At 41.7% G+C, this 22,939-nt stretch overlaps 1 protein-coding gene across 4 annotated transcripts in view; it reads left to right on the top strand.

Annotated features, from left to right (window-relative positions):
- Positions 1-22,127, top strand: part of trappc8 (trafficking protein particle complex subunit 8) — a 32,355-nt gene extending 10,228 nt beyond the window's left edge. For 2 of the 4 annotated variants that reach the window (XM_017456247.3, XM_047150853.2), the window contains 28 exons: positions 583-666; positions 1,989-2,078; positions 2,276-2,450; positions 2,577-2,730; positions 4,604-4,682; positions 4,786-5,042; positions 5,140-5,255; positions 5,333-5,483; positions 5,575-5,675; positions 6,676-6,781; positions 6,921-7,052; positions 8,041-8,265; positions 9,410-9,518; positions 10,408-10,602; positions 11,415-11,578; positions 11,665-11,739; positions 11,868-11,964; positions 12,318-12,469; positions 12,617-13,050; positions 13,196-13,364; positions 13,632-13,728; positions 16,335-16,403; positions 17,823-17,881; positions 18,057-18,260; positions 18,471-18,572; positions 19,366-19,508; positions 20,701-20,790; positions 20,942-22,127. In XM_017456247.3, coding sequence (XP_017311736.1) covers positions 583-666; positions 1,989-2,078; positions 2,276-2,450; positions 2,577-2,730; positions 4,604-4,682; positions 4,786-5,042; positions 5,140-5,255; positions 5,333-5,483; positions 5,575-5,675; positions 6,676-6,781; positions 6,921-7,052; positions 8,041-8,265; positions 9,410-9,518; positions 10,408-10,602; positions 11,415-11,578; positions 11,665-11,739; positions 11,868-11,964; positions 12,318-12,469; positions 12,617-13,050; positions 13,196-13,364; positions 13,632-13,728; positions 16,335-16,403; positions 17,823-17,881; positions 18,057-18,260; positions 18,471-18,572; positions 19,366-19,508; positions 20,701-20,790; positions 20,942-21,176 — 4,064 coding nt within the window. In that variant the 3' untranslated portion in view covers positions 21,177-22,127. The remainder of the gene's footprint in view (positions 1-582; positions 667-1,988; positions 2,079-2,275; positions 2,451-2,576; positions 2,731-4,603; positions 4,683-4,785; positions 5,043-5,139; positions 5,256-5,332; positions 5,484-5,574; positions 5,676-6,675; positions 6,782-6,920; positions 7,053-8,040; positions 8,266-9,409; positions 9,519-10,407; positions 10,603-11,414; positions 11,579-11,664; positions 11,740-11,867; positions 11,965-12,317; positions 12,470-12,616; positions 13,051-13,195; positions 13,365-13,631; positions 13,729-16,334; positions 16,404-17,822; positions 17,882-18,056; positions 18,261-18,470; positions 18,573-19,365; positions 19,509-20,700; positions 20,791-20,941) is intronic. The other 2 variants (XM_017456248.3, XM_017456249.3) reach the window with 2 other exon arrangements.
- The last annotated feature ends 812 nt before the right edge of the window (positions 22,128-22,939 follow it).

The raw sequence follows: 22,939 nt of genomic DNA, 5'->3' as shown, positions 1-22,939 counted from the left end.
AAACTGCAAATCATTTCCAGTTATTAATTTATCAGCACGTATCATCAGATATTTAAGGAACTGACCGCGTGAACATCTACAAACAATTGGAATCGTACCGGAATCGTATAAAATACAAGCCAACAGAAACTCACTCGTCCTGTGGTCGTTTTATTGCTGTCCGCATGCGAGAGTTTTATCACTGAAGACACCAGTAAAAAAAATAAATAAATAAAATTATAGTGGCTGTCCGCCTGATAAACAATCAAACTAGAGCTATAGAGAGAGGGATACCAAATGGGGGGGACAAAACCATTTCTAAAAGTCAATAATGAGAGCTTTTTGTTCTGTTCTCATTGTTCTGCATACTCCTCTGCTGAGAAACAACAAATAAAAGCACCAGTAGTCCACACTAGTGATTTTGTCATTCCCCATTGCTTCTTGGACAGGTGATAGTCACCTGGACTTTAATAGTTAAAACACACCAAATAACCTAGATGCCTAAAAATCTTTTTATTCTAAACTGGCTGTTTTAAATCGGTGTGTGTTTCAGTTTTATCTAACTCAACCCTCTGGCTCTCTGCCCCTTTCTCCCCCTCCTAGACCGCTCGGTCAAAGCTAGCGTTCCCTGGTACTCTGACTGGAGAGAAACGCTCAACCAGCTCAGCTCCTCCAAATACTATACAGGTACTTGCTACAGTCTGCTCCGGGGAGAAAAGGGGGAGTTGAATTTAGCTTTAATCACCCACTCCTAGTCTCTTTCCCTTTCTTCCTGCAGCAAATCTGTAGCTAACTCTGCTTTTTTTTTTTCTTTTTTTCTTCTTTTTTTTTTCTTCCTAGTTCTATCTCTTCTCACCTCGTTTCAAGGTGTTGGTGACGACCTTAATATGTATTGTAAATATACAGAGGCAAATGACTCATTGTGTGGGTGAAACCGTAATGTGTTTATTAAATAGAGGGTAAATATCGTGAAACAGCTTTAATAGTCTCAATTGATGACACGCTGTCAGATTTTTGGCCATTGTGAAAGCGGCACAGATTTTCAGGTTGTATACTCGCTCCCTTTAGATGGGAGGAAAATCGATTTGCAAAGCCTTGAACCCATGAGTCATTTCACTCGCTCTCAAACCCGCCTCTGTTCCCTAGCCCTTTCTCTTTCTAGATGTCTCGGTGCTTTAGATCCTGCTGCTGTCTTTGAGACTTTTTTGTTTTTTAAATCACAGACCGAACACATCTGACCGCTCTCTCTTTGTCCTGGTAGGAATGTATCAATTCTACTGGCCATGTTTACAAACCAGGAAAAGCCATATATTGACGTTTAATAGGTGCATCGGAGGAATTTTTAGATATTTACAGGGAGCGAATCAGATGTGTTCAAAATGTGATCACATGTTCTTCTATGTAATTGCTCACTCTGCCCCCCCCCCAGAGTAATAAATGATTATTGCTCTGTTTCTGTAATTGACTTTGCTACAATCACTTGTCTGTTATCTTGATTATTATTCATTTGTTCATTTTCTTCACCATTATCCTGCTCCTCTCGTGTTGTTCGAATACTCCGAACTCAATTTTCGTCAATGAGCTTTGCATAAATTTTTGCAGAAAACCATGCCAACTGATTCAGACCTCTTTGAGGCGTAGCAGAGCTCATTTAATCAGTCCAGCAAGTCAGTCTCAGTATTCAGCAGATATGCAACTCTCATTTTTTGTTGTTGTTATTGTTATTATTATTATTATTATTATTATTATTATTATTATTATTATTTGATTGACATTTTCTAGTTAAGTTTGAATTTAAATCTACAGATACAGGTCTGTTGTATCTATAAAGCTTATTATGTCCTCTGGTTTCTTTCTCCTTCCTCAAAAAAACTGAAATCTGTGATCTTGTTCCTCTTTCATTAGTGATATTCTCTCCTTCTGTGTCCTCTGTTCACCCGTGCAGGAGGCTTCACTTCTGCTCTGTTATGCAAAAAAAAACATTAAGATTGTGTCTGTGTGTGTTTTAGCAACAACGCCATGGTTTGAAGCATACAGAGAGAGTTTTCTACAGTCCATGCCTGCGTCGGAGCACGAGTTCCTCAACCACTATGTGGCCTGTATCCTTTATTAGTTTCTCTGTCTCACTCTCTATATATCTCTGACCTGTTTTCTTTTCTGTTGGCTTGCTTTTTCTCACTCCATCCATCACTTTTTTTTTTTGTTAGTTTTTTTTTATCTTCCTTGCTCTTTCTTTCTCTGGCGTGCTCCCATTCCTTGAGTGTGTGTGTCTGTTCCTTCACTCCAGCGTGTGTAGGTATGTTGGTGGTATCGTCTCATGAAACCGTGCCCACCGAGCAGTTTCAGAAGCTCTCTCATGAGCAGCACAGGATCCAGCACAGTGGAGAGTACACCTACCCCAAATGGTTTATCCCCAACACCCTCAAATACTACGTCCTGCTTCACGACATCAGTGATGGAGACGAAAAGAGGTTTGGCTCACACGCACCTGTCTACACACAAATAATCCATTTCACATCAGGCCGTATGACACCACCCTGTGTGGTATTTCCGAATGTTATTCCTTACTTTAATGAGCTTAAACATCTCCTGCACAGGGCAGACTCCATATATGAGGACATGAAGCAGAGGTACGGTACTCAGTGCTGTTACCTGTTGAAGATCAACTCTGGAACTGGTGCTGCTGGGCCAGATGAGCAAATGCCAGATCCCTGGAGTCAGTATTTACAGAAGAACCACATCTACAGCTCTGTGAGTCCACCAGCAACCTTTTGACATTGACACGCATTCCTTAGGCTTAAAGGAATATTCCAGTGCTTTTCAACATAAATTGTATCTACCACATCAGTAGCATTTGGTGAATTGCTACAAACAAGAATGTCGTCAACATTTTGCCCTATACTAAGAAAAATAACCAGAAACCTGTTTACACGCAGCTCACTTTTAGTGGAAGTCTAAGGGTTGCTGAACTCCATAAGCACACTTTCCCAACAAATGGGACACTTTTCGAAGTTCACAATAAAAGGTCTAGGGATAGACATGAGAGAAACTCCTACCATAGATGCACTGTTATATAATCCAACCATAGGAATACGGTAAAAAGGAATTCTAGTTACTCATCCTTTCTCTAAGGGTTTGTGGTATCCATGCGCAATCCAATCCACCCGTGTTGCCACCACAAAGTCTGATTTCTACAGAGTTAGAGCTTACTTGAACAATAGTTTTGACTGGATAATTTCTAAGCTTTCTACAGAGCAGTCAGAATCAACATTCCAGCAAAGTAGTGATGCCATATGCTCTAGTATTTACAATAACTGCTGCTGTTGTACCGCTATTTTTCCCTTTCTTCTTTTCTGTTGGTACAAGTTAAACAACAGAAAATTGAACCAGCATATTTGGTTCTCACTGCTACACTCACTTGTGTTTTATAATAGCTTGGTAGCTTCCCGCCCAAGCAGATCTGCTCCCCCGAAACGATGGAAAGATTTAGCACCCCGAGCCAGATGACCTGTGCCTGTGAGTTAGGCCCACTGAGATGTTGTGCAGACTGAGTACTGCGATCTAGCAGTCCAGGAACCACTCCTGATCACGAGCTCCTATTATATGGGTTGTGTATGCCCATATAAGCTGCTCCATGAGCTTGTTTTGCATGTTTTCGTGGCCAGATGAGACTGGGGTTGACCTGGGATTTTATCTTAAGGTCATATCACCCAGTTTTGTGAACAGTTGATCTTCTATCATTCTATGGTACTATTTAGACTGCATGTCCAGGGCTGTGGTAGCACAGTGGTTAAGATATTGGTCTACTGAGAGGAAGGTCATGAGATTAAATCCCAAGCTGCCACTGCTGGACCACTGAGCAAGACCCTTAACCCTCAACTGCTCAGTTGTATAAATGAGAAGTCACTCTAGATAAGGGTGTCTGACACATGCGATAAATGTAAGGGCTCCTTTGCTTAACCACAGACTGGCTTACTGGGTGATGGACATCACCACCCAGTCCCTACAATGTCCTGCCACTTTGAGGACACTGTCTTCCTATTGTGCAATTCATTGAGGCATGCTTCTTTCCCAAAGTCTGTGCCGCTGCTACCTCGGCATTACTGTAGACATTCTCCAGTTTCTACAGGGCTAATTTCACCCTCCTACTGCGGTGAACGCGGCACCATCTCTGAATACCATTCCCATGACTCCTGAGATTTATTGGGTTCCTCTTGATCCTGTTATCCTGACGATTCTCACTGCCCCTGGTGGTTAGGAGTGGTGTTATATTAAGCTAGTTATGTATGTAACTGTGGTTCCGTGCATCATACTTCACTTTGTGGCATTGTTGGAGAAGGTATCCAGGTAATTCAGGGTTATCCAGGGTTCATAGAACTAACTTTGTTTAAGTAGGGTTTCCCATAAATGTTTATTGACCGCTTCAACAAGTGCTCTTAGACGTCCCTCAAAAGTGTTTCGAGTAATCTGGTGTTCTGTCGTAAATACAGGTAAATTCCTGTCATCGGTAACCAGAGATTAGGATGAAATTAGTTTTGCTGGAATTTTCCTCTAACCCAGTTTCAGACTTGCTTGCTACAGCTTTTTGTGTATGTTTAAGTCGTCCTGTGTGTAAATGTTACAGGAGCAATACGAAGAAGTTGTGGTGAATAATGTTGGGGAGAACAACATTAACTCTGAAGTGGATGGACTTGACACTTCAGGTGATTTAGCATGGAACACCATTGTGTTTTTTTTTTTAAAACCCATTTTTAATTGAGAAAATGTTTCTTTAATATTCTTTTGATGTTCTCCTCACCTTTACAGATGCACTCAGCAACACCCATCCATTGAAACTGGACCAGACAACTGACCCAGGTTATCCCTCCAACCTCCGCGAGGCTGTGAACAGTGTGGACCTGGATCTGTCGAGGTCACAGAAACAGACCCCCACAACATCACAGGCTCATGGTGCCTGCCTAACCCTCAACGACCATGACCGCATCCGCCAGTTCATCCAGGAGTTCACCTTCAGAGGACTGTTGCCACACATCGAGAAAAACATCCGCCAGCTCAATGACCAGGTGTTCTCTCTTATACACATGCACACATACCAACAAAAGCAACAATTTTCATTCATTAACCCTCTCTCTCTCTCGCTCTCTCTCACACACACTGTAGTTGGTGTCAAGGAAAGGGTTAAGTAGGTCTCTGTTCTCAGCTACAAAGAAGTGGTTTGGGGGTGGCAAGGTTCCAGAGAAGAGCATTGCTGAACTAAAAAATACTACAGGACTGCTGTGAGTGTGCAGATATTATGCATTCGCTTGTTTTTAAGAAATGCCCATCTGACCTTTTGACCTTTTTGTGACCTCAGATACCCCCCAGAAGCCCCTGAGCTGCAAATTAGGAAGATGGCTGACCTGTGCTTTCTGGTTCAACACTATGAGTTGGCCTACAACTGCTACCACACTGCCAAGAAGGACTTCCTCTCTGACCAGGCCATGCTGTATGCTGCTGGAGCACTGGTTAGACACGCACACATACATGCACAGTATATCCATGGCTATCTCTGATGCTCTAGCATGTTATAAACCTTTTCTGTGTGTGTGTGTGTAGGAGATGGCTGCGGTATCTGCGTTTCTACAGAGTGGAGCCACCAGGCCGTACCCTGCCCACTACATGGAGACAGCCATCCAAACTTATCGAGATGTCTGCAAGTATGACATGCATACGTTTTTTTTCTTTTCTTTTCTTCTTTTTTTTTTTTTTTTTAAATTAAATTTAAATTCACAATTGCCATTTTTATGCATGAACAGTCCGTTTAGTAGCAGGTAGCAACAGCAGTCTCGTGTCATCTTTAGCCTGTTGTTTGTGATGTTATTTTAACTACAGAACATCATGTCTGCATAGGTAAGAGGTGAATGATCAACTATTTATTTAAATTGGATGAACTATTTAGTTGTAATGATGTACAAGTCCGTACAGGATTTTGCGGATTATTTATTTTTTTGTGATTGTTGCTTCCAAAATTGCTCGATTTAGCTGCAGCTGAGGGTTTTTTTGGGTGGTGTTTTTGCGGAAAGCTACTTGAATTGTTGAAATCGCAATCACAGGAAATTGTTTTGTGTGGTCTTTCGCACTATATTGGAAAATGACATTTTTAGTTGTAAACATGTTCAACACACTTGAATCAAAGAGGCCTTTAGCTGAATGTGCGTTGTGATGACGTCACATGACTCTTCTTGGCCCGAATCTGCGCAAAATCTGCAGTCATTGTGATATTCAGAGGAGCTTGCCATTTTTCAGAGTTCGCTTGGTTTTGCGTTCATTTCTGCGATCACGAAATCATGGAGGGACTGTTTTATAAAGTCAGATTTGGTGTTACATGTTCATAACATGTAACAAGGAAGTGATGGGGTCTTTGTCATCTGGGACATTTCTGAACTTGCATTTTGACATTTCCAGCATGGAGAAATAATGTTGGTTTTAGCAGCTCTGAGTTTTGGAGAATCGTGTGAAAAGAAATCCTGAATTAATTGAATTAGGTTTCAATTTGAATTATTGAGAATGGAGGCAAGCTTAAGATTCTGTCTGTATAGGAGTCTGTTAAACTCTGTAAAGATAAACAGTCATTTGAATATAATAACTTAATAGATTTTTTTTAGAAGTAGACTTTATAATCTGTCTGTAGTTTTACACGTTGTGTATGTCTTATAGAAACATGGTCCTGGCTGAGCGCTGTGCTCTGTTGAGTGCTGAGGTGCTGAAGAGTCAGGCCAAATACTCCGAAGCTGCAGCTCTCCTCATCAAGATGACCAATGAGGTGAGATTTTTTTTTTGTGAAGGTGTAAATATATGTGCATTTGCTAATTACTGAATTCATGCTCAATTATTGCCAAGTTGTTGTTGTTTTTTTTTTTTTTTATTTGTTTTTTTTTATATAAATGTCTTGTCTGTGATAGGACTCTGATCTGCGGAGTGCGCTCTTATTGGAGCAGGCAGCTCACTGCTTCATTAATATGCGCAGCCCCATGGTGAGGAAGTTTGCCTTCCACATGATCCTGTCAGGTCACCGTTTCAGCAAAGCCGGACAGGTGAGGCCAAGCCGTCTATTCTGAGTGCCACTTCAGCTCATAGCTGAACGTCCATCTGGGCCAAACCAATAGCCGCTGTCCACTTTAAGGTGGTTTTAGGTTGGTGATAAAATTCCATCGTTCTGCTTCTAGAGCAGGAGACATTTCAAGTGTAGATAGACACATTCTCCAGCACTTGAAAATGGTGCCTGACTGAAACCAAGGACCATCAGTTTCAAGAGTTTGAGTGTAGTGTAAGTTTGTTACCATCACTAAGGAAATCTATGAAATGAAATGTTGTAGCCTTACATAGTCCGAGGAGCGAACAACACTTATTCTGGTGATTGCTGTAAACTAAATAAGTGCTAAACAGAAAATTGCAATCCAAAAGTCTTTTAATCTGGTACATGCTCAGAATCAGTAGGTAGAATCAGTACAAAGATGTTCAAATTGATTCAGTTTCTTTAACATAGCGCTTCTAACAAAGGACATCGCCGCATAGCAGCTTTTACAGACATCCGGATATCCCAAACGAGCAAGCCGGAGGTGATGGTGGTAAACGGAAAACTCCCTGAGACGACACGAGGACGAAAGATCTTCAGTATAAGCATTAGGGTCATCGTTGATTTCCTTCGAGTTTTAGCTTTACGTCTGTAATATCCAGGTGATGTACTGGAACAGGTGTGTTGTCTTGCGTGAAATCACTGACTGATCATATCTTCGTGCTGTGTCTAGACACAGAGGGTAAAATGTAAGCCTTGTAATGTGTGTCAGATTCTAATGCAGGTTGTTTTAGGAAATTAGTACGTTTTACATAATGATTCTGTTCTCTCGACCTCTGTGTCAGTAAAAAATGGTGCGAGTACTGATTTTTATATCTGTCTGTACTGACATGGCTTTCTTTACATATTCCTTTTGTTTTTTTTGTAGAAAACACAGAAAAAGTTTCGGGAATTCATCATTTTCCACCTCATATGTGTTATTGTTATCTTTCTCTCTCGGTTTACAGAAGAGACATGCGTTGCGGTGTTACTGTCAGGCCATGCAGGTGTATAAAGGGAAGGGCTGGACTCTTGCTGAAGATCACATCAACTTCACCATCGGCCGACAGTCCTTCACTCTGCGCCAGCCTGAGAACGCTATAGCCGCCTTCCGGCACATTCTCATCGGCGACAGCAAACAGTCCGCCTCTCAGCAGAGCGCCTTCTTCAGGGAATATCTTTATGTGTACAGGGTAAGAGGTTAATATCTGTTACATACCAGATGAAAGAAGGTGTATAGGTAATGCCAGTGTCATGTTTGGTTAGAAAAATGCATCATGTATTATGATTGCTTGCGAATCTGCAATTTTGGAGAAAATCTGGGATTTATAGGAAAAGGAGAGCCAAAAGGAGAGCCATGTGTTTTGAATACTGGATATATTGAGAATTTGGATTCTACCTGAATTTACTTAAGAGTTCATTCAGCCAGCAGTGGATGATGGAAGTGAGGGTCAGTGTTTTAAACCTCTCTCCATGGGTGCCAAGTTAAACTTATGGCAGGAAGTACATCTTTTACACAAATCCCAAAGAGTTATGAACTCTGAATGGAAAACACAGCCCTGTTTTGTACCGCGACAGACTGCAGAGATGGAAACTCGGAAAGTCTGTGACTTGGACTCGAGTCGCACTGAAGTCTTGCGGCTTGACTTGGACTCGTGAATAACTGATTCGAGACTTGACTTGGACTTGAAGACAGAGACTCTTAAACACTTTGGTTTGGCATTCCCGATTACGTTCTCTCTCTACTACCCCACATGACCATGTCCAACACCACATTCCTCATTCATTAATTCCCTATCAGTATGTGCTGCAGCAGCAAATATTACAACACTTCATCTTTAAACACACTGAGCCAGTGTTATTATATATCATCTGAAGGAGCATGTTCGTCACGCATTGGAAAAGCGGTGGGATGTGTGTGAGGTGTAAAATCGAATCTATTTTTAATAAATCCACTTTGTTCAGGTGTAAGGTTTTTTGTTTTTTTTGCAGATGTAATGACGTTATACAGCATTATACTTGGTCGCAGAGGAGGAAGTATCTTTTAAATTTAAAACCCCTGGAAATAACACCTTTACTAATCTTTGTAGATTAAATGGCTTTAGATATTTTGTCCACTGTGGGGCACGGTGGCTTAGTGGTTAGCACATTTGTCTCACACCTTCAGTGTTGGGGGTTCTGCTTATAGATTTATAAGCGCCCTTTCTTTGAAGCAACACGTTGTTTGAATGGGATAGATTTGGAAATACTCTCTACTACTGACTATCTGACTTTGCTTTTCCATTTCTTTATATAATTTAAATCCATCACCCTGTCCGTTTTGTCCTGTGCTTTCAGAATGTGAGTCAGTCATCCAGTGAGAGCTCTCTGCCTCAGCTGCCCCTGCCCTGCTTACTCTGCACCCGGACACGTGTGTTCTTTGGCCATGAGTGCAGACTTGCCGAGGGTAAGACGTGCACAAATTAGATATTTTAGGTCAGGGGTGTTCAGTCCTGTCCGGAAAGGACCTGTGTGGGCGTGTGCACGCGTTTGCGTGAGCGCACGTGTGTGTGCGCGCAGGTTTTCATTCCAACCAAACAAAAGCCACACCTGAGTCTATTGGAAGCCAAACTCAACTAATCGGGCGTGGCTCCTGCTTGATTGGAATGGAAACCCACACCGGCCCTTTGCGGATAAGATCGGACGTCCCTCTTCTAGCTCTTCTTTGCACATACATACACATGAATATAAACACTTGAGGGCTCAAATTCAAGCAAAATTCTCACCTGCTGTCAACATTTTGCCCCACTGCAGTTTCCAAACAGCCCAGCTTAGTCACAGTATCTGAGCGTGGACAACATGGTGGAGGACAGTTTGTTTTGAGTCAGTTTTTTTTATTTATTTAAATAAACCTCTTCATGAATATAGGAGTATTTTAGCAAGCTAGAAAGCAAAAGTAACACTAACTGTACATGAACATATCCATTATTGTGTAGCATCAAATAACGGTATACATTATTTCAGACCTGGTGTATCGAGAGGAAGTATGATTATGGAAAAAAAGATTTTCCATAGTTTTTCTCTAGTACAAAGAAGACACCTGGTAACATTTGTCAAAGTGGATACCGAGTCAAATGTAGTAGTAATAATAATAATAGTTGCTACCGGTCAGGGTGTCTTTGTCCAGAGTCAAATATTTTTATCAGTGGAATGTTTTTTTGTTTTTGTTTTGTTTTGTTTGTTTTTCTGCCCCAAGTTCTCATGCTTTTCAGATCAAGTGACTGTTCGAAGCTTAAGAGTGGGATGGTAGTTTGAGATGCCGCTGATTGCAGGCATTTGTGTTTTGTTGTTCACAGGGGAAAAGCAAGCAGCCACCCATGTGTGGCTGGATCAGGAATACGACCGAGAACAGTCACAGCTGTGGGCGGAGCTGGAAGAGCAGGTAGTGGCTGTGGTCAACAAGGGCAGCGTGCCCATCAGCTTCCAGCCCACACAATACTGCCTCAGCAGCCACACGGATAACCTGCGCAACCCCCTCTCTGTAGTGGAAGGTAGGACTCCTCTCATGCCTCCAGTGAGACTTTTAATATTTGTTTCACAGCATACCCAACAATCTATATTCTCCAGCTCTATTAAATATTAACACAGCTGGGTGAGAAACCAGGCACAGAAAGTTCCTTCGGTTCGTAAACGCAAAGAGATTGTTGGGATTTGAGTTCATTCAATGGGACGGATTATTCAGTTTCATAATTCATATATTATCACACATTGATATCTTTTATTTCTTAAAGTTGTGGTTAAGTGTTTTAGTGAGTGGTTTTGGCATCTCTTTTGCTGGAAACGTGTATCTTAAATTTCCCATGAAATCAAAATGGAAGTTTTATGGCTTTTAGTATAAATATGTCAACCTTAGGGTTATCTATAAGCTAGTGCACTGCAAAACAGTGACGCAAGTCACATTTGCAAGATATATGCATTCAAAATTTACAGTCTCCCTTTACCACTAATACGAATCAGCAAGTTTGATGACCTCATTCTGCACATCAGCATCATCAGGTTTTCTGAATCTGGTGTCCTGCCCCAAACGTTATAAATAAATCACCTTGCTGAAGTTGCCATCATTGACCGATTGACTATTTTAAAAAGAGGGAGGAGCCACTCCATATGTCCTGCCAATTTTGCAGTTAAATCATGAAAATTCAAATATAAGAAATCTCTCTTACAGTACAGAGGGCGTTGATGTGTATAGTGTTGAAGTGGAACGATGCAAGGAACCGTTTTTTAAGCATTTATCCTTTAAATCTGGAAGTATGTATAAATCCATGACGCTGCCAACATGCGCCGTTACATTGTGCCTCTGCAGAGCCCATTATCCTGGAGGTAGTGTTCAAAAATCCTCTGAAGGTTCCACTGGCTTTGTCCGAGCTCTCTGTGCTGTGGAAGTTCACATTGAAGGACTTTTCTGGGCCTCAAGGAGGCACGATCGGAGAAACCATCACTAATGAAAATGAGGCACCCACAAGCAAAGTAAGAAAGTGTATAGTTGTCCAGGCTTTGATTTATTAGTGTTTTGATTAGGCCTCCATTGTTTTAATGTGGTTTATTTGTTTCAGGCCACAGCACTTAATGACCTTATCAGCACTGAAGTCATTCCAGAGTTCCTTATGAGTCCTGAAGAAACAAAAGTGGTGAGGAGTTTGTTTGGTGTATTCGTTCATGTCTCAGAAATGTGTTTCTTTTTTTTTTTTTTTTTTAAAAAAAAAACCTTATCATTGTGTTAACTATTGATATTATTATTTCTTCTCTCCCCTCTCAGGCTCGGCTGAAGTTACTTCCTCATAAAACAGGACAACTGCATGTGCTCGGTGTGGTCTACAACCTGGGCACTGGAGAGGACGACAATACCGGTGAAGGTATCTAAAGCTTCACACAGTCCCAAGTACAATAATCCTCACATTCAGCCATTATAACTTTTAAAGCTACCATCCATTTCTTCTGATCCTGGATGATGAGATGAATTTTATCTGTAACAGAATAGCTACATGATGCACTTCCTTATTACATTTATTTATTTGTATTATGGTACACATGCAGTTCCATGTATTCAAACGTGTTAGATGTTTTATTGTCCGCTGCAAACAGATACACTTAACACGCATCATTTGATGGTTGATTGATGAATTTTAACCTGCTCTGGTGAAATATTCTCTTTTTTAGTATCCATTTCAGTGCTTCCAGAGCATTGTTGTTTCTCTTCTGTGCTCAGCAGCCAGTCGTTTGATGTGTGTCCGTGGGAGGCAGGATCTGGAAATCCAGGGGCCGAGACTGAACATGACCAAAGAGGAGAAGACCTCCGTCCAACACGGATCAGACCGTCGCCTTGAACCGATCATCACTCCGCCGATGCCCCTGCTGGAGGTCTGTGTGTCTGCGTAGCACAGCAGCAACCTTAAATCCCTAACAGCTTTAGTCTTGTTTGCAGGCTTAAGCTACATTCATCCTGCAGCTTCCAGGCTCCTATTATAGGAGCTCTTAAAAGCTATGTCCTTTATCATCTTCTTCCAGGTGTTTTTCATTAACTTCCCCACGGGTTTGCTCTGCGGCGAGATCAGAAAAGCGTGGGTGGAGTTTGTCAACGTGAGCGCCGTTCCCCTCACCGGCCTGCGGGTGGTGTCAACCCACCCAGAGTTCTTCACCTTTGGAAGTGCGACCTCTGACCTCACCCCAGTAACCCCCACAGCCGCCGAACACTGCTCCGCCTACAAGACAATAGTTACGCCCCCGTCTGTGGCCGCAGTGACTCTGGTATCTCCTGCATCGTTTGGCGTGACTGGGGAAGACCGGCTCAAAGTAGCTGAGATTCATTTAACAGGAGGAGTTCTGGGACCCGGCGAGGCACTACAGATACCACTGTGGCTCAGAGGACCTGACCGAGAGGGTGTGCACGAGATCCACTTCCTGTTTTACTATGAGAGTGTGGAGAAAAATGCGAAGCTCAGGTACCCACCAGCAGTGGAAGCTTTTAACCATATTATTATTGTTATTATTATTATTTTTTAAATTATTTTAATATGCTTGCTGAAAATGACGGAGTTCACAGCTTCGAATGACCATTCTTCACTCTTGTCTCGTCCTCGTTCTCAGTCACCGGGTGCTGCGCCACACAGCCGTCATCTGCGCGAGTCGTTCCCTGAGCGCGAGAGTGACGGCGTGTCGCAGTAACACGCTGCCAGGAAAAGTCAGGAGAGAGGAAAGGGAGGAGGAGTGCTACGGCAGCATGCTGGTGTTCGTGGATGTGGAAAACATCAACACTGTATGCCTCTTCCTACAGACACTCCTCATTTTCCCATGCACTAACAGCCTCTGTACTGTCTAGTCCATCCCTACGTTTTGATCGCACACCCAAGCACCAGAAAAAACCACACACACAGATTTAATATATGTGACACATTGAACAACACTTTATTTCTTGCAGCATGTGTTTGTTTTTGTTTTTTTGCTAAAATCAGTGCTAGTTTCGAATTTTCTTTGGTATTATTCCGATTAAGTATTGTAACACCTCCCTCTGTCTCGCATACAGAGTGAAGCAGGGGTGCGCGAGTTCCACATAGTGCAGGTGTCCAGCAGCAGCAGACAGTGGAGGCTACACAAGTGCATCAATCCTGCCGGAGACAAAGGTCTGAGTCCTCTACGTTTTCATCTCCAAAGGCCATCTCTAGATCACCAGATATTTCTTCTTTCAGACTGCCTACATATTGAGGGTCATAGTTTTCATACAGTAAATAAAAACATGCAGAATGACCTCTGTGTTGTATTTTGTGCAGGATTTGTAGTGTGAGCAGTTTGGCTTGATGATGGACTGCGGATATGAACCTAACACCTCAGCACTGAGCTGAGAGTTCTCGCTTAATAAGTGTTACTGGCACCCCTAGTGATTTGTTCTAGTCGAGTCTAGGGGTTGTTTCTTGAGATTACAGTATCGTTTAAAAACAACAACAAAAAAAAACAAGCCGGTGGTGAAAATGAAAGGAAGTAATTTTTATGAAGTCTGTACACATACCTGACGGTAAAAACTGTCCTTCGGTCTGCTAGTGTGTACATTACTGCTGTCATATCTCCTATTGGACATTAGGGGATAGAACTGTTATTGCTCAGGTGGTTTGGGTCCTTGATTATTCCTTTGGACTTTCTGTAACAACAGGAAACGTATGTTGTCAGTGTCCCACAAAAAAAAGCACCAATGATCTTCTCTGCGTTCTTCAGTGCTCTGCAATATCCTCCTGAACTGTTCTTTCATCATGTCACAGTGAAGCCACTTATAAAGACATTCTCCACTGTACTGCGGTGAAAATTGATGAATGTATTCGTTTTGTCTGTCTATGAAAACAAAAGCCGTTTTAATGGTCATACTTTTGTTGCTAGCCCATTTAAGCTTTTCTGAGATCTGCAGTCCAAGGAATTTGAAGCGCTGGACTATTTCTAAATGGAATTAGTGTCATTGAATTAGTATTGCATGAAGGCATGTGATTTCATGAAGGTTTAGGTGAGTGTGTTAAAGAGCACTCGTTGTACCCATCTCTTCGAGAGTCTCTTGATCCAAAGGCAAAATCGAACAGCAGAGCAATACAACGTGCTTTGATCAGCTGAACAAAACACTTCAACTTTCACATCATTACAGAAGAGGGATTTTGTTGCTGAAAAAAATCTTTATTTTCATGATTTTGTATTAATACTCATTACTTACTCAGTCTATTTATTAATCAATATTTGGTGTAGAAAATCAATAGAGAAAATGAAATGTGGAGAGTAGGAATTAAAAACTGCATTCAAATACACCGATCAGCCATAACATTAAAACAGTTTGCCTAATATCGTGGAGGTCCCCCTTTTGCTGCTAAAACAGCTCTGACCCGTCGAGGTATGGACTCCACAAGACCTCTGAAGGTGTGCTGTGGAATCTGGCACCAAGGCATTCGCAGCAGATCCTTTAAGTCCTGTAAGTTGCGAGGTGGGACCTCTATGGATCTGACTTGTTTATCCAGCACACACCACAGATTCTTGATCAGATTGAGATCTGGGGAATTTGGAGACCGAGGCAACACCTTGAAGTCTTTCAGGTTCCTCAAACCATCCCTGAACAATTTTTACAGTGTGGCAGGGTGCATTATCCTGCTGAAAGAGGCCACTGCCATTAGGGAACACTGCTGCCAAGTTCTCCACGTGAATGCCAGGACTCAAGATTTCGCTGCAGAACATTACCCAGAGCATCACGCTGCCTCTGCCGGCTTGCCGTCTTCCCATAGTGCATCCTGGTGCCATCTCTTCCCCAAGTAAACGACGCACATACACCCAGCCACGCACATGATGTAAAAGAAAATGTGGTTCATCAGACCACCTTCTTCCATTGCTCCGTGGTCCAGTTCTGATTCTCACGTGTGCCCATTGTAGGTGCTTTGGGGGGTGGACGGGTCAGCATGGACACTCTGACCGGTCCGTGTCTATGCAGCCCCATACACAGTAAGCTGTGATGCACTGTGTGTACTGACACCTTTCTATCATAGCCAGCTTTAATTTTTTCAGCAATTTGTGCTACAGTAGCGCTTCTGTGGGATCAGACAAGACACTTCAGCCTTTGCTTCCCACATTCTTCAGTAAGCCTTGGGTGACCATGACCCTGTTGCCAGTCCATTAGTTGTCCTTCCTTGGACCACTTTTTGTAGGTCCTAAACACTCCATACCTGGAACACCCCACAAGACCTGTCGTTTTGGAGATGCTCTGACCCAGTCGTCTAGCCGTCACAATTTGGCTCTTGTCAAAGTCACTCAGATCTTTACGCTTGCCCATTTTTCCTGCTACAATCACATCAAGTTTGCGAAATGACTGTTCACTTCCTGCCTAATATATTCTACCCATTGACAGATGCCTTTGTAACAAGATAATCAATATTATTCATGGCACTGTTGGTGGTTTTAATGGTATGGATGATCAGTGTACACGCTTTGTACGAACCTCAATATGAGCTTTTATTGAGCAAACCTCTTGAGAGCTTAAGGTTGCGAAATCCGTGCAAATGAGTATTTATGATTTTGTTTAATCAGGATTGTAAGAAAGCATTCTTTAACGAGACATTTCATTCAGTATTTGGGTCCCTTTTTTCATCCTAAGTCAAGCAACAAAGCTGCGAAAAAGGCATGCGAGCGCTGTGGGAACATTCTCAAGTTACACATTTTCTTACTGATCTAAATTTTAATCCCTTTTATTTGACTGTCCCTCCCTTTCCAGACTCTAAGCTGGGCAGCAGAGAGAGGGGGAAGCTGTGCTTCAGGGCAACTAGATGCAGAACACAGGAAGGTGAGAGACACCCACATACACAACATTTCAATTCTTCAACTTTAGCTATCAGATCATTACTGTTCAGCAGTGTTATCATGTACAAGTCTACTCATTTCATTTTCTGCTAGTCAGTACTCATCCCAGTTTCAGCTGTTTACAGATCAGCCACAAGCCTCTGTTAATCAGCAGTGCTAGGGCTAACCTTCTGGCTGTGAAAACATAGCATAGACACAAAAATTGCCAACTACAGAATACTTGTATACATATACACTGACCATCCACTTTAATAGGAATACCTGTACGTGTATATGATGTATATGATCATCTAATTAAGCCAATCATGTTGCAGCAGCAGAATGCATAAAATCATGCAGATACAGGTCAAGAGATTCAGTTCATGTTCACATCAAATATTAGAATGGGGAATAAGTGTGATCTCTGTGACTTTAACTGTGGCATGGTTGTTGGTGCCAGATGGGCTGGGTTTGAGTATTTCAGAAACCGCTGATCTCCTGGGATTTTCACACACAACAGCCTGTAGAGTTTACACGAAAAACAAAAGACATCCTCTGAGCGGAGGGTCTGAGAGGAGAATGACCAGACTGGTCTGAGCTGACAGGAAGTCTATAGTAACTAAAATAAGTACTCTTTACAAGCGTGGTAAGAAGACAAGCATCTCAGCATGCAGAAAACTTTGAACAGATGAGCAGATGGGAAAGAAAGCAGACTAAAATATCTAAGTAGACTTTCCCGTCTGAAAATATTTCCGTCGAGATGAAGCTAATTCTACCATCCTCTGCACAAGACTACACTGGGAAAAGTTTTTATTTATTAATATTTTTAATAATTTTTTTCTTTAATGGACCGTTAACACTTTGCATGATGTGAAGGTGTGCCTAAGTAATTTTTTTATTTTTATTTTTTTATTATTATTATTATTATTATTTTTTTAAAATGCCACTCCTGTAGGAATTCCTCCTGCAGTTACTTTTGTTATCCTTCAAAGCTTAAATGTAAATAAAATCTTTGCACTGTAGCAGTGAGACCAGCGCTGTGTGAAGGAATGTATTCGGTGCTGTGGGCTGCAAATTACTCTCCCATCCCTCTTTGCTAGTTAGAGTCAGGTCAGTAGCGCAAACTTGTTTGCTCCAATTAAACAGCCTAAAAAGAGCGTTCTTCTGAAGACTTATCAAAGGAAAAGGTGACAAGACAATGCTTTTTTTTTTATTATTATTATTATTATTATTATTATTAGTCTCAAAATGCCACCGACAGCCAAACAAAACCATTTCATTTGTCGCCCTTGTGTGTGTGTTTGTGTTTGTTTGTGTGTGTGTGTGTGTGTGTGTGTGTGTGTGTGTGTGTGTGTGTGTTCAAACTGCTTTGTAGTAGTATGAGGATTTTTTCATTCAGTATTTGATTCTCTTAATTTTTCAGCTACCTCAGACACAATAGAGAAGTACACTTTTGCTGACCTAAACCTTGGCAATGAACAGGTAAATCATAACCCTGGTTCACTAGATCAAATACACAACACATGAATCAATTTGGTTTATATAATTGCTTTTCGCCAAAATTTGACCTGCGGTTTTGAATTGAATTCTTTACTCGATCAGCTCGTTTTTCATGCTCCTTTTCTCTCCGTACATTTAATTTTGTGCTCCTCCGTAGATTGTCAGTTCTATGACTCCATGTGCGGACTTCTTTTTCCGGAGAGGTCCGCCCTCTGAGCCCAGGAAAGGAGGCGTGTCTCCAGGTGGAGCCATGCACATGAGGAGGCAGAGCCTCACGCCTGCTGGCAGGACGGATGACTGCATTACAAGTGTCATTCGGAAATGCAGCGAAGTGGAACTCGACATCATCATCCTTTGGAAGGTACTTTATGAACGTTTACTGAAATCATTTGGCAGAATTCATTACCATATACACTCTGAACCAGTCAGTGGTTTCCAACTGTCACTGCATTGTGTGTTTGTTCTATTAATCAGTTCAGCTTCTTGGCTGATTTGTGGCTTTATGAGCCTTGCATTATGGGTTAAATATGCAATTTACTGTTTCTAATGCCTTGTACTTCTGTTCTTGCAGGCCTATGTTGTGGAGGACAACAAGCAGCTCATTCTAGAGGGACAACTACATGTTGCTTTGCAAACTATTGGAAAGGAGGCATGCTCCCTCGCCCAGAAAGAGGTCTCTCTCAAAAGACTCCACACTTTTGCTCACATTCCCTCATTCTTGACTGATTTAAAAGCAATTTCTAATCGCAGTTCAGATACTGATGTAGCAGTGGGAGATAAACATGCATATGTAAATATTGGTATCGCAATATATTAACGTCATAGCACGTGTAGTATTATTATTCACTTTCACTTTGCCTATTATGTTACAAATCATTTCAAAGAGAGTTCAATTCTGCAAACCAGTCAACGACACTTTCAGTAATGCTTGCGTGAGGTATGAGCATTTAAGTTCCACCCTACACCGTTGCTTCTGTACTGAAAGCAAATCCGAATCGTTTGCTCCAGTGAAAAAATGGTAGGCTTCGTTCTGTTCCCAGTTTTGTTACTGATTTTGAGACTCAAACTTACGACCATTTAAAAGAATTGAATAATTCTTGAACAAAGCAAAATCGTGGATAGGAAGGATGCTGTTGCTTATGCACACTCATCTCTGATGCATTTACAAAGCGCAAGAAGTAGTATTACTATAGTACTCAGTTTGCACCATGGATGAGTGCTTGCTTACCCTACAGCACAATTTCCAGCATCAAAACATTTCCCATTCCTTTTTTTATTTGCACGAATGAATTTTAGGTCTTTTTGTTTTGTTGCCTTACTAACTGACATCTTTTAATCTTTCAACCATTCTTACTTTACCATTAAACATTAGGTGTTGCTCACTTGTTTATCTCCCACACAACCACTAAACTGGATCCCCTTGCATCTCCTTTTGAACACTGAATAATATTGTCTGTGTGTGTCAGGAAGCGCAGGAGATGGTGCTGCTAAAGTTCAAGCCTGATCCTCCACCTCCTGTTAGCAGACCCTCACTGGAACAGCTTTCCCATCTCATCAAGACTTGTCTGCACTACCCTGAGTCCTATGACCACCCTTTCCCACAGAAAAGGTACACATATGTACATACACACACGTTTTTAGGAACCATCCAATCTTGGAGGTTTTTCATCATTTTTGACAAACGAATTAACTTAATTAATCAAAATAATATCCATGTATCTGGAATTTGCATGTTCATTGACGTGACTGTCAGTTTTCCGGGAGGTGCAGTGAACGTTGTTGTATGTTCATGGCCTCTAACTGGAAAATAAAGTAGACATCTCTACATCTGGAGACTGAAAATGGGTTAAAGGTCAGTGCTCTGGGCAAGTGACCAGTTATGGAAATGAATAAGCCTGAGTGATGTCACATGCACTATTTTTTTTTTTACCGATCTGGTTCTTTCTTTTCCTTTTACTGTCTGTTTATCGACCCAGAAAACCAATAATTGCCCAAAAGAACCCATGTCACACTCCTCTTCATCTCGCCTACTCAGCGAGGCACCTTTCTAGTACCTTCAAACTGACTCTCCCTCAGTGGTGGAATGAACTTCCAACCTCAATCCGGACCGCAGAATCAGTCACTATTTTAAAATATGGCTAAAAACCCACAACTTCCGTGAACACTTAACTAACCCCTAACTTGTTTGATATGTGATGATCGGTGAACAACTAATAGGGGCCTTTTCCCAGTTCCTATACGCTACAATGTTCATTATTTTCTATGGTTACGTACAGTATAGCCCATCTGCAGGGTGTCCCAAAAGTCTCAATACTGTTTGGGACTACTATGTACACCAGCACCATGTCTGTTGTGCCTTCGTCAGTGGATGTTCATGGACGTCCACGTCTCGGTTGTTCCGCAGCACTTCCTGTGTTTTTGAATCTGTTTTGTGTGTGTGTGTGTGTGTGTGTGTTTGTGTAATGTTTCCTCTTAAAGTCCATCACAACCTTGCGACGGCTTCAGAAGTATAAAATTTTTTGTATTTAATTATTGTATCATATGTATGGAGAATTTGGGGACCCCCTGTAGTTAAACAAATGGCTTGAATGGCCTACTTCAAACAAACTGTCAAATTCATCTTTGTATACATAAATTCTGAAAGAGCAGATATTGGAAAAGAATGCATGATATTGGCAAATCTGCAGACTGAATATAAAGAGATCTACTGTGTGAATGAACTGTTTTGTTTCCTTTTGGATTATTACTTCTAATTTCTGCCACTTTATAACGCTGCTACTACTACATCTGTCTCTCTTCAGCTTATGCATGGTACCGGTTACCTTGACTCTGTCCAACTGTTCCTTGGCTCAGGTGGATGTCATCATTGACCTGCGTCAGAAAACAACGAGGTAATCGAGACTGAATAGTGTCGTCATTCATTTAGCTCTTGTCAGTGATTGATTATATTAGACAAACTACCAACGTACAGTGAAGTTATCTTTTTTGGGTTGTGTATGTTTGTGTCGAATTCTAGCTAACTGCTGTCTCTCTTCTCGTCAGCCCTGAGTCACTAGAGGTGCACGGTGCGTTTACATGGCTGGGGCAGACCCAGTACAAGCTGCAGCTGAGGCCGCAGGAAGTCCACCAGCTCTTTCTGAAAGCCTGCTTCTTCCAGGCTGGGGTTTATAACCTGGGCACGCCGCGGGTCTTTGCCAAGCTCGCTCAGTCAGGCACCATGTGTGAGACCAGCCAGCAGAGCGCAATGCCAGCTCTCATCATCATTAACAGTGTGTGAGCCAGTCATCAGTGCAGGCCTGCTGCTTTTCCAGCCTCAGCTCCCCACCCTACAGCAACAGTTCTCTTTCAGACTGCAGCAGTTTTCTACTACTTGTTTAAAAACAATTGAAAAATGAAATTATGGGAGGAGGGGGGGTTGGACAACAATATAATGAGGTTAATATGTTTAAGTGCAGTACTGCATCTGACATTCTTGTAACCTCTGGGGAGATGATAAAGACCAACATACCTATAGTTGTTTTTGTCTTAAATGCAGAAAATGGATTTGAAACTTGAAAAGGTTCTTTTCTTCTTTCCCAAGAATATTTCTCATATCAGGTTTTTTTTTTTTTTTTTTAAGTCCATTTTATTTACCCAAATCAACTCTAAAGACTAAACCTGTATGTTTGTGGGGGTGTGTGTGTGTGCGCGTGTGTGTGTGCGCATGCGTGCATGCATGGGTGTTGCTAAATGAGTGTGCAGTCTCCTCATGTTGCTAGTGTTTCAGGCACAATTCTCCATTTCTGCAGTAACAAAGACTTTGCTCCATGTGGGGTCTTGAAGCTGCATAATTACAGATATAATAACCTGCTGCAGGACTTCTTTTCTCTGCCTAACGGACCATGGCATAATTTCTTATTCAGCAGGCTGTACAAGCTGTCAAAGCCAGTGAGGTGTGAATGGCATCTGTGTGACCCAGTGAGGACGCTGTGGCATGTATAGCCCACTGCAGTACTGTGACACGCTGTGGAATACTCTGGGTGTGTGTGGGGATCACCTGGATTGGGCTGATTTCAAAAGTCATTTGCTTTTCTTTACAAACCAATCATTTCCCCCTCTTTCCACCCATCACCCCTGATTAAACTGTTATTTAATGTATCTATGTGATTGCTTTTCAGACAAAAAAATATGTATTATATTTATAACAAATGACTGTAAATAGAATAAAATGTAACCAAATAACCACAAAGTGTATTTTTGGTGTCTCACTGCAAGACAGGGGAAGTGAATCATTTTGATTATCTTGTTAAAATGGAACCTGTCAATGGGTGGGATATATTAGGCAGCAAGTGAACAGTCAGTCCTCGAAGTTGATTTGTTGGAAGCAAGAACAATGGGCAAGCTTGAGGATCTAAGCCACTTTAACAAGGGGGACCTACACAGTATTAGGCAGGTTTTAAACTTCTGGCTGATCGGAGTTTGTTTACAGGATTATAGCATTGTTTCAGATTTAGCTCTGGTAGCCTACACAACCCATGAAGGGCTTTGGAAATAAACTGATGCCTAAAGTCAACTGTGTTTTAAATGAAGTTGTGTTAAACTCTGCAGTGTTGTGGCCCTTCAGGACTGGGGTTGATGTTTGTTTCTAATTCACATTGAAATAAGGCCAACTGATGTTTTTCAAATTTTCAGAAATTCCAGTTTCAGTCAGTCTGCTTGCTAAAGCTTTAGATTTTTGTACTTGGCTGACAGGACTGGAACCTTTTCTTCTCATGCTGATTGTAAAGGGTTGGGTCTTCCTGTCAGCTCAAAACACTCTGAATTCTCTCATCAACAAGCTGTTTCTGCCCTCAGAACTGCTGCTCACTAGATATTTTTTTGCACCATTCCTTGTCTAAACTCTAAAGATGTCTGTGAAAACTGAAATGCTTACAAAAAAAGAGAGGTAGCTATTCGTGTCTGTGTGTTTAATATTGTAACAAATTATTAATGTTAGTCACAGCTGTCGTGTGAAAGAAGAGTGACTGGAAGAAATATCAGGTAACAGGTCTGTTGACTTGG

This window comes from Ictalurus punctatus, chromosome 25 (assembly GCF_001660625.3).
Source record: "Ictalurus punctatus breed USDA103 chromosome 25, Coco_2.0, whole genome shotgun sequence".
Taxonomy (NCBI): domain Eukaryota; kingdom Metazoa; phylum Chordata; class Actinopteri; order Siluriformes; family Ictaluridae; genus Ictalurus; species Ictalurus punctatus.
The sequence above is the reverse complement of the archived record's forward strand: the minus strand, read 5'-3'. Positions and strand labels throughout refer to the sequence as shown.